An 11,743-nucleotide genomic window follows, 5' to 3' on the forward strand; every position below is an offset into this window, starting at 1 on the left:
TTCAGTTGTGATGGACCTTGTCGTGTTCAGCCAGTCGTACACACCGTTTTTGATCGGAGCTTGCTCAAAGACCACTCGGCACGAAGGGAGAGTGACCCACAAAAACATTACACTTTTATTTTAAAACCGTCAAACGATACAAAATGAAACTTGGAAGAGGAAGAGAACAATTGGCTGCTTGAGGCCCTATTCATACAGACTCACAGAGAGGGAAGTCCTATGTCTACCTTTTACTTCCCAAGTTTTTATTCTTTTTTTTTTAAATCCTTTCCTTCTTTTTTTTCATAAACTGTTGACTGATGACTCAGCTTGGCTTTGTAGTAGCTGGTGAGACCATACAGTGACTCTGGTTATAGGCAGATATATTTGATGTTGCCGTTTCGTTGAGGTGTGTTCGCTCACCACTACCACAGCTTTGTCCAAGTGAGCAGAGAGGCTGATTATTACACTGGCTGTGTATGTGTGTGTTTGTGCCTGTGGTGACGGTGGTGACTGGGTGGTGTGTGTGTGTGTGTGTGTATTTATGTAGTTTTCATAAAATGTCATGCTAACTTTGTGTTTTACACATGTATTTTGAGTTGAAGAGATGCCCCACCCCACCCCACTCTACCCTGCCCTAACCTCCGCCCTCACAAGTATCCCTCACTTACCCATTACTTCAATTTGTTTAACACTTTTCTGCTCTTCCTGCAGCTGACCCTTCTCCTTGCCCCCTTTCCCCATATTTACCCCTTGGCGCCTTCACACCAGCGTGAACCCATTCAGAGCACATGAGCGTCCGTTCACCACGCTGTGGTCTTGGCGCTGGACGAATGGGCTACTAATGTCCAGCGCTCTTTCGGCCGCCGAGGTGGCCCTTCCTGAGCTCAGGGCAGGCCCTGCCATGAACAAGTAAGTCCTGGCCAGTGTCTCTGTTCACACGGCCCACCAGGGGGTCGGGGTCTGTGTCGGGTGTTTCAATTCTGATCGGTGGGGTTAGGGTTCCGGGGCGGGGTCAGGTGAGGTCAGGTCGGGGTCAGACCTCCTCAGGGTCCTGCGGGCCCTCGGCTCCGCGGGGGTGCTGGGGCGGTGGCGTCTCGTCGGCCTGCAGGCGCAGGATGGGCTTGTTGCACATGGGGCACACGCTGCGGATCTCCAGCCACTTCAGCAGGCACCTGACACACACACACACACACACACACACACACACACACACAGAAAGAGAGAGAGAGGAAATGTGATCAGACAGATGGAGGAGGGGAGCCAGGAAGAGGGGAAACAGACAGACAGACAGACAAGAAGGGAGGAGGAGGAGGAGGAGGAGGAGGAGTGGTGGTGGGAGATGGGAGATGGAGATCGAATGGAAAGAAGGGGAGAGTGGAGAGAAAAATGAAGATGAGCTCCAGGGTGGTGAGATACAAATAAAAAATAAATTGGGAAAGTAACAATGACAATTTATGAAGTGAGAATAGAAAAGAGAATGGCATGGAGGGGGGGGGGGGGTGGAGACGAGACTGCGAGAGGTTCAGAGAGGAGAGGGGATATCATATCAGTCATCTTTATCAGTAAGACATCGGTCGGTGCCAATGGCATCCGACAAGCATCCATTAACCTCTGAGACCGTCCCATTACCGCGACCACCTCAGCTGCTCGATGCCGATATTTACAAAGGTAGCTTCATTTAGAAATAGACTGATTATGCATTGAGGGGTCTGTGTTGTTTTCTGATCTCATCATCACAATATATTCTTGTTTTGTTAATGTTCTCTGATGTCTTACCCTCCCAGTCCTTCCATTTTGCTTGTGTAGTTTGAGGTTGAAGGCAAGACGGTAACTAAAGAGGGGAAGATTAAAAAAGAAAGAAAAGAAACTAACACGCTATAACATAGCTGTGCCTCAACTTGAATAACAATATGTTCTGTAGCGCAGTTAGCTGGTGTTGCCTGCCTCCATACAACAATCTCCTCTCAAATCAGATGCAGCCAGGACTGACAGACCTGAGGGCTGAGTCTTTATCAGCGAGCAGGAGAACCGGCCAAGGAGCAGGAGCCCATGGCGCCCACTCACTCACTCACTCACTCACTCAGTCGTCCACACGGTCACTCAGGGTCACGTCACGTGAGGGCTGGAGATGGAGAGAGCAGATTAGCGCGCGGCGCGGCGCGTAGCGTAGCGGAGTGGAGGCAGCTGTGCTCCGGCGCGACTGGAATGGAAAAACCCTCAGCCACGTGGGGCATCTGACAGATAAGGCCGCTGACCGTGTCGGACGCACCGAACCCAAGAGTTGACCTCAGATGGCAGCCGGAGAGGTTAACCTCACAGCCTCTGTGCTGCCCAGCAGCTAATAGTATAAGCCAATGGTATGAGGACAAACATTCAGCTACTGAATTTCATTATCTCACACATTCAGACGTTTCTGTGATTCTGTGCCATAGATGATGTTTAAAGTTAGCCCCTGACTGATGGAAAAAGAACTCAACTGTTCTTAAATATACTGTATTTGGTGCCCGAGATCCAGAGCCTTACTCCTGCTAACAAAATTAAGATGCAGTAACAACACTTCAAACTCAAATGACTTCAAGAATGCTTCTTTTTAGAGGTTACTCGGACATTATCCCTGCAGGGTGGCCTGCGACGTTCCATCTGGCTGCCTCAACAGAACCGAAGAGAACCATTGCCGGATTATTCCATGACTCCTTTTGCCTGACCAAAACAAACAGGAAAACAAACAAGTGTGGCAGCTGGCCACGGGTGAGGACTGCGCAGTGCGAGTTCTGCTATTTAACTTCATTAAGACAGATTCCTGGAATGCTATCAGAACATGGTGTTCCTTTGCCAAGCTTCCCAAAACTCCTACAAGGAGAAGGATAGATTGTTAAGCCAGTGGATAGCTGAGTTAAAAGTCTGGTAAGGCCATGCCTAGCTCTCATACGAGTCTGGTGCTGAGAGAATGGAGAGACTTATGTTGTGGCTTACTTCTTATTGAAGGTGGAGAAGGGGAGAATTTTAAAAAGAGAGAAATGACAGGAAGAGACTTTTTAAGGGAGGGGGAGTGGAGTGGAGTGAGTGGAGAGAATTAAAGAAGAGAGAAGTGACTGGAAAGGGAGATAAGAGCGAGAGAGTGAGAGTGAGTGACTTACTTCTTATGGAAGGTGTGCGAACAGGGGCACACCCCAAGCTCGTCTCTGCTCTTGAATTCCTCCAGGCATACTGCACATGGCTGCTGCAAGAGAAAGGAGAGAGAGAGAGAGAGAAGAGGGGTGAGGTTTGACCTGGCTCAGATTCATGTCCCACAAACAGAAAATACGTCAAGGAAGTGGGAGTGCAAACAAAGACGAGAGAGAAAAAAAAGGGGGACAGAGAGGAGAATAAAAGAAAGCAAGAAAAGGGAGTGATGGGGGTGACGTGAGAGAGTCACAACAAAGAAGTTGGCACAACACAGATATATTGCGAAATGTGTGAGAAATGGACACTTACTCCAAGCAGAGACAACTTCTTCCCTGCACCCTTTAGAACCACCTAGGAAACAGACATGAAACTATTCTTTAACATCTACAATACTATCTGGGCTTTTCATTTCACTGAAATATGCGTGATATCAGTCATATCAGTCATTTATAGGGCTCAAACTTCAGCACACAGATAAAAGTTCAAGTGTGTGTGTGTGAGTACGTGTGTGTGTTTGCTGTTGTGAGGGTGACATGGTGGAATGTCGTGAAAATTCACACACCACGCTGTGAAATGTCTTCGCTTACTTTTAAGCTCACACCTCCATACTTGGTCATATACCTCCCATATCCTCCTCCCTACGTCCTCTCGCAAACACAATCTAATTTTCATGTGGTGTCACCATATCTATGGAAAAGGCCCCTGTGGCTCTCCAATGTACAGCAGCCTATATGGACTTCATCATGACTGTATGTGTACTGTATGCCCTGAAGGTCATTTGTGAAGGACTAGATTGGGTTTCATCGGCTCTATGACCACAGCCGGGTGTTAAATGGACGTGATATTTATAACACGCACACGTGCACACACACACATAAGTACGCACACATACTCGATACCCCCCCAACTCTCTCTCTCACACACACACACAAATACATATGCACACACATACCACCCCCCCTCCCCCCCCCCCCCCCCCCCCCAACTTTGTCTCATACACACACACTAAATCCCCCCCACCCCCATAGTTGCAACTGTTGAAATGTAGTGTCTGACACGGTACCTCGTTGTAGCTGTACTGCTCACGTGGAACCTGCTGTTTCAACCTACATGGAGAGGGAGGGAAAGAACAAACAAACCAAAAATCAGACATCCACTTCCTGTGTGAACATCCACTTCCTGTGTGTGAATGCTGGCAGCCTACCAAGTGCCACAGACAGCCACATAATACATTCATAGCATCTCACTGGATGCAGTACACGTCGCTGCACATAAATACTTAATCAAGTACACCGTTTCACTCACAAGATAATAAAAAGACTGTTTATGAAGCGACACACATTTCTATACAGTGAGTGAGCTATTAAAATCAGCTGGTTAAGTTGTTTTAGTCTTAAAAAATAGCAGACTAAATTAATCAATCACACAGCAATATGGAGTTATGCTGCATCATGGCTGTTGTAATCTTAAGATGGCTAACTAACAAAATCCTTCAAACATCACCAGCAGCCCAGGTAAAAGCATGCCAACATGCTAACTGGTCTCACCAGCAGCCCAGGTGAAAGCATGCTAACTGGTCTCTTTCAATGCAATGTTGGCAAAGTCATGCTGTGATGGCTTTCAAATCAGGGGTGAGTGGGGCGGGGGGGCTTCTTAACAAAAAATATATTCTTTACCTAATGGACATGGCTGGTTTCCCGTATATGGATTACACCTAGTCCTTGACTAAAAGAAAACGTCAGTGGAAAAAATCTGCATTAAAAAAAGCTTTTAGTCAGGGTGAGGCTTAATCCATGTACGGGAAACTGGTAGATTATGTACACTGACATTTTTAGCAGACATATGCTTTGTTCCTGATATCATCTGCCTCATAATGAGGACATGACTGTCTTGACTAACACTGGTCAGTAACACTGACTCAGGATTAGTGGGAAAAGGTAAAATATCACCTTGACATATTTTTGCCAGTCAGTCACCACACAATATTGACACCTCATGTTTTGATACAGATCAAGGTTTGTTCTTTATATGTCTAGTTTTGCAAGTGAGTGGATGAGTGGAGGTGCAAAACGTGACCCGAGGAAGGCCGACAGGCCGAAACGTTGTCACTTTAGTCACATTAAAGACTTATGTGTAACTCGGGAGTGTGCGGCACTTCTCTCCTTTAGTTTTGCAAGTGGAACACTTTTAAATTGGAGGAAACACCCACACACACAGACACACACACATAGGGCAAGATAAGGCTTCTCAGAGTGACAAAATTTTGACAAGACATTTGAGAAATAGCCTGACTGGAAATTGGACAATTGTGTGTGTGTGTAGTTTAAAAAAAAAATCTGAATAGGGCATCAAAGAAAGTCCATGAAAATCACAGTCATGGAGGGCTGAAGCTCTTTGTCCAGCGACAGATTAGCCTGAGATCAGAAAAGGTAGCAGCTGTCAGCCATGCTGGAAGACTTGTAGGGGGTAGTGTGTGTGTGTGTGTGTGGGGGGGGTGTTGGCATGTCTGTGTGTTTGTCTGTATGGTTGTGTTGAAAGTGTCTGTGGGGGGGGGGGGGGGGTGTTGGCATGTCTGTGTGTTTGTCTGTATGGTTGTGTTGAAAGTGTCTGTGGGTGGTGGTGTGGGAGAGTGGACTTGTCGAGAGTCGATGAGCACACACATTATTGGGGGAGAGTATATACAATATTGTGTGTGTGTGTATATTCATGCACATGTTTTAGCATGTTAGTATGTATATTTTGCATTTTTTGTTTGTACATGCATCTCTGTGTTGATAATGTGTCAGTATGCATTACGTTTGTGTATGTTTATGTCTGTGGGTATAGAAATGAGCATGTGAGTGTGCGCGCGTGTGTGCGCATGTGTGTGCGTGTGCGCGTGTGTGTGCGCATGTGTGTGTGTGCGTGTGTGTGTGTGCGCGTGTGTGTGTGTGTGTATGCGCGTGTGTGTATGCGCGTGTGTGTATGCGCGCTTGTGGGCATGTGTGTGTGTGTGTGCGCATGTGCGCGTGTGTGTGTGCGCGTGTGTGTGTGTGTGTGTGTGTGCATGTGCGCATGTGTGTGTGTGTGTGCATGCTCACCTGAACAGGTAGCAGCAGAAGATGACGCTGAGCATGAAGACGAAGAGGCCTATGCCCAGCACGATGACGTAGACGTTGAGGGGCAGGTGGTAGACGTCCTCAGAGGTCATCTCGCAGTCCGAGCGCTGCAGTCCCAGACCACAGAGGCATCCTGGGAAAGAGAGAGAGAGAGAGAGCAGCCAGTCAGGCAGGAGCACAGAGACATCAGACACAGAGAAACAGTCAGCCAATCAATCAGCCTTTCTGTTGCTCTGTCTGTCTGTCTGAGCACAGAGGCGTCCTGGGGGGACCAGGACAAACAACAAACACACTGAAGTAATTGCTCGTCTGTCTGTCTGTCTGTCTGTCTGTCTGTCTGTCTGTCTGTCTGTCTGTCTTGTCTGTCAAATAAAATCAAATCAAATCAAATGGTGCTTTATTGGCATGTCAATGGTGCTTTATTGGCTTTATTGGCAAGTCATTGTTGCCAAAGCTACAGGTATAACAAGTTAATAATCAACTAAACTATAACAAGTTAAACAATCAACAATATTGATAAAAATTAAATAATGAATGGGAAAACAGGTCAAATAAAAGGATAAATGGTAATGCTGTCTGTCTGTCAGTGTATATGTCTGTCTGTCTGTCTTTTGATCTGTCTGTCTGTCTGAGCACTGAAGCGTCCTGGGGGGACCAGGACAAACAACAAACACACTGAAGTAATTACTTGTCTGTCTGTCTGTCTGTCTATCTGTATGTCTGTGTATCTGTCTGTCTGTCTTTTGATCTGTCTGTACTGTGTGACTCTTTCATCTTTGTTTCTCTTATCTCTGCCTCTTTACTCTCACTACCTCTTATCTCTCTCTCTCTCTCTCTCTCTCTCTCTCTCTCTCTCTCTCTCTTTTAGTGCCCATCCTCCCACCCCCATGTGGTGCATGCAACAGTACCCATCATAAAAGCCATGTGTAAATATTTGGGGAGGGAGAGTTTGAGCAGAGAGCAGACAGACATGGAGATGAAAACAGCCATCAAGCGTGAAGACAAATAACGAAAAAGAAAGCAAAGAATACGTGTGGAAAGACCATGACTCGAAATCAAAGGGGGAGAAGAGCTGATGGTGGTGGAGAGATGAGATCAAATGAAAAATGAAAGAAAAGAAAAGAGGAGAGGAGAGAAAGAAACGGCGCTGCGTGTTTCTGGCCGTGGGCCTTCCTCCCCTGTGCCACGAGGAGCCTGGGTAATTGGCCGTGCACAAAGCAAACATGGACGACCGCGGCAACACTTCCGCCATGCCACCATCTGGCACTTAGAGATGGGGGTAGGCAGCTGGTGTGTGAGCGCCGATTGTGGGGGAGATTCTATTCACAAAAAAAATCTCTCTCTCGCTCGCTCGCTCGCTCGCTCTCTCTCTCTCTCTCTATGTCTGTGGCTATCACAGGAGTATTACATTAAAACAGTTCAGAGAGTGGCTGTTTGTTTTCTGGCATCTCTCTCCCTCTCTCTATCACAGACAGAGGAGCACAACAACAATCACACAACCAACCCCATGCAAGTCAACAGAGCCTGATATTGCTCTGATCTGGCCCTGATCCGGCCTTAATCTAGAGTAGAGTTACAGTGAATGAATCCTGAACAAGTCCTGAAGTGAATCCTTTAAAAAGTTGAGGTGATTGAATAGGGTTCTGGCTCCTCTGACAGCATGGAGATTATGGGGGCTTAAGAGATTTCAAATGGGGAGAGGGTTTGAGCTGTAGGTGTGTTTAAAACTGGGGAGGTGGTTAGGATAAGGTGGTGGTAGTGGGGGTTAACAGGGGGTTAATTGCGAGCCTTCTGCCAAGTCAAGAAAGACTGACTTAAGCTTGATCCCATTTGGAAGCGTCAGCACAATTCAAGCCTCAGAGAAAATCTCATATGCCTAATGACATGTCTGCTGTTGGCTCAACAGATTCATATTTTGGGAGGAGAGGGATAAGCTTAACATGACCGGACAGAGGATGTGTTCTCAACTCTTCTCTCTCTCACACACACACACACACACACACACACACACAAGCCCAACAGAGATCTCTGCACCGTGTAGAAGTTCCTGTTTAGGAGCCATATGACTCGGCCATAATGTGAGGGGCGACCTCCATGTCTTATTCCAAGACACACAGAGAAAGAGACAGACAGGCAGATAAACAAACACACACGATACAGCTTTCTGTCCCCGTGGCAGACATTTCACACAAGACACTTACCGTTACACCATTGGAATGGTTGCATGAAATCCGACACTTGAGCCTCCCGCAGTAAATTCGGCTCCGGTTGGAGGACAGCAAGTAGCCTAGTGGAGGTATAGCGTTGGTGGCGGGGAGGGGTGACAAAAGTCTTACAATAACTCCTCACTGTCAGTGCAAAGTAGGACTTTGACACTAGAAAGCAGCTCTTCTTTCGGTTTCAGTGTTGTCTCTTTCTCCTTTTACTATAAGCCCAACTGTCAACAAAGTCCCTTGAACTGGAGTCAGGCCCCCTTCAAAGACAAATCCACTCTAAATATTAAACGGAAAGTCTTAGCTAAAGCAACCTTAGGTCTTCGATAGTCCTCAAGCATGCATGTCCTGTTTATAATCCACAATGTTTATTTTCTATTTGTTTACCCTTCTGTCCTTTGTCCTCTTCGTCAGTGATGTTGGCATCCTACAGCCACCGACAGATAGAAGAAACCAGTGTGTTGTTATCTTGTATTTTGTTTTGTCCTTGAATCTCCACAAAAGTTAATGATGCTCCAGGAACAATGTGAAGTACAATGACAGACGCGAAAGCAGGCGGCTATACAATATCTAAATAGGCTAGGCCTATATCTATTTATGTCTATTTATGTATGTATATCATGCAAGTGAGGAGGAATGCATAAGATGGCTTGCCTTCACCCCTGAGGACGTCCGATCTTGTCCAGAATCCAGTGGAGGACTACGCCAGATCACAATGACATTGTGTCAAGTCTGGCTGAATTCAGTGCAATAGCCTGGAAACAGTCATTGCTTTGTTCTCTTCTACAGCCTCTCTGACAAAAGACAAGGCTCCTTCCTTCTCTTTCTCTCTCTCTCCCTGTCTCTCTCTCTCCGTGTCTATTCCTTCCTTCGCCTCTTCAGCTTCCCCTCTCCTGCTGCCGCTGTGCGCTCTCAAATGGCTGGATCAACGTCAGGGGTATTCCCAGATCAGCGCAGACTGACGGGCCTCGGCCAAAATCCCGAAACAAAGGACAAGAGTGCACACACAGCAGTAAGGCAGCCCTCAAGCTGTGATTGGTATCTGGCTCGTGCGCGAGTGTGAGCGTGTCTGTATATGTGCGCGCGTGTGTGTCCTATATGTCTGTGTGTGATTTTTCCCTCTCTCTTTCTCTCTCTCCCCTCCTGAAACCATCTGCTCCCTCCGTTCTCCACCCAGTCAAATAATAAAACGGCTCAGACAAAGAGGCAGCGGGGTACGTTCACTTCGCTCGACCGCCAGCTCCATCGTTTGCCCCCGGCGGCGGCCCCCTTCCTTTGCGTCAGGCCTGGAAGTCCCTGTCTGTCAGCCGCCGTCCCCGAGAGGCACTGGGCCGATGTTGTTGTTGTTATTGTCGTCGTCGTCGTCGCTGGTCTCTCGCTCTCTCGCGCGCGCAGTCGGCGGTTACTGTCAGCGACACTCGGCTCTAGCTTCCAGGCTTCAGTTTGTAAACAGATCTGTGCTCATGTGATCAGCGCTGCCTGCCTGCGTGCTGCTCACAGCTCGCCCCCTCCCCTCCTGCTGCTGCTGCTGCTTCTGTGATCTCTCTATCTCTCTCTCTCTCTCTCTCTCTCTCTCTCTCCCTCCCTTTGATACAATCTCTCCATTTCACTCTCTCTGTCCCTCTACTTCCCTGTGCTAGTCTCCCTCTCTCCCTTTCCTTGGTGCCCCCCTCTCTCAACTCAATTATTCAAAGGAGCTTTTTTGGCATGACTAAAAAAAAGCAGTGTTGCCAAAGCAAATATTTAACACAATAATACAAACAGAAACAATATATGTTTGAAATAATAATAAACTATATCTTTATCAGTAATTAGTTATGCAATATGATGTCTACATAATGGTTGTACTCTATTTCCTTGTGCTACAATCTCTCTCTCTCTCTCTTCCTACATTCTCTGTCACTCTCTCCTACTCCTGGGTCTCCTCTACTGCCCCCTCTCTCTCTCTCCATCCCTCCCTCTCTCTCTCTCCATCCCTCCCTCTCTCTCTCTCTCTCTCTCCATCCCTCCCTCTCTCTCTCTCTCTCCATCCCTCCCTCTCTCTCTCTCACTCTCTGTCCCTCTCACTCATTCTTTGCAGGGGAGGGAGTCATCATCACAGGAAGGCAGTCAGACTTGTGGCATCTGTGCAAGACTGCAGACGTGAGGGGGAAGTGAGGTTCGCCTCTTTCTCTCTCTCTCTCTCTCTCTCTCTCTCTCTCTCTCTCTCTCTCTCTCTCTCTCTCCCTCCCTCTCTCTTTATTTTCCTCTTCTGAGGTTGCAGCCACACTGACAAGCAAACTGGAGTGGGGGGGGGGAGTTGGTTGATGAGGCAGAGATGAAAAGAGGCAAAATGTCACAATTATAACGCACACACACACGCACACACACAGTCACACACACACACACACACACACACACACACACACACACACACACACACACACACACACACACACACACACACACACACACACATACCTTTCTATTCTGACACTGACTGTGTTACTGCACTTTCTTTATTACTCTGTCTCTCTAGCTCTCTCTCTTTCTCTCTTTCTCTTTCTCTGTGTGTTTGATCTAAATATAACTGTCTTCATTCTGTGTTAAGCAAGAGCACAAACTAGGATGAGAAAAGACATAGAGATGGCTGAAACAAAAAAAAACATGCTGCCACTACCCCATATGCACATACAAACACGTAAATAAAAAATAATAATAATAGTAATAAAAAAAACAGATCGATTATAGCACAACAGCCTTGCAACAGCAGCTGCAAGGCTTTTCAGCCAGCCACCCCCGCCCTCACACACACACACACACACCCACACACGCACACACACACACAGACACACACACACACACACAAACACTAACGTGTACTGCACCATCACCACCATCCTCATGTTCAAAAATGAATACGTTTTAGGCCTCACGTCTGCTAGCCTATATACCTCTGACATTTTTGCTGCCCTTAAATAACGCACAAGCAATCAGATGTGTACAAAGTGGACAGGATTGCAAGTAGCAATGAGCACAGAGTCTGTTGACTGACTCATGTTCTCCTCCCAGCCTTCTCCCTAGTCTCTCGTTCTTATTCTGAGAACAGCTGCAGATTGTAGGCCTGCATGATTTTTCACCCATTCCAACTACATGTGTTTATACTCACAACCCTGTCGGCGCCCTCTGCTGGTACAGTATTTACAGAGCAGCTATATGTAACCGAAGCACCACAAGAGGGTGTTGTTATGTACTGTAGACACATACAGAGACATTCTGACATGTTATAGTGCAAAGGAATATGAT

At 47.0% G+C, this 11,743-nt stretch overlaps 1 protein-coding gene across 1 annotated transcript; it reads right to left on the bottom strand.

Moving 5' to 3' along the window:
- Positions 1 to 89: 89 nt before the first annotated feature.
- On the bottom strand, positions 90 to 9,979 carry zgc:175214 (uncharacterized protein LOC557610 homolog). Its single transcript, XM_042104625.1, has 6 exons — positions 8,447 to 9,979; positions 6,228 to 6,378; positions 4,211 to 4,253; positions 3,457 to 3,498; positions 3,120 to 3,202; positions 90 to 1,154 (listed from the first exon to the last, which is right to left on the bottom strand). The coding sequence occupies exons 1-6, from the start codon at positions 8,469 to 8,471 to the stop codon at positions 1,016 to 1,018; spliced, it is 483 nt and encodes a 160-aa protein (XP_041960559.1). The 5' UTR covers positions 8,472 to 9,979; the 3' UTR covers positions 90 to 1,015.
- Between the last annotated feature and the right edge of the window lie 1,764 nt (positions 9,980 to 11,743).

This window comes from Alosa sapidissima, chromosome 9, assembly GCF_018492685.1.
Source record: "Alosa sapidissima isolate fAloSap1 chromosome 9, fAloSap1.pri, whole genome shotgun sequence".
Lineage (NCBI taxonomy): Eukaryota > Metazoa > Chordata > Actinopteri > Clupeiformes > Clupeidae > Alosa > Alosa sapidissima.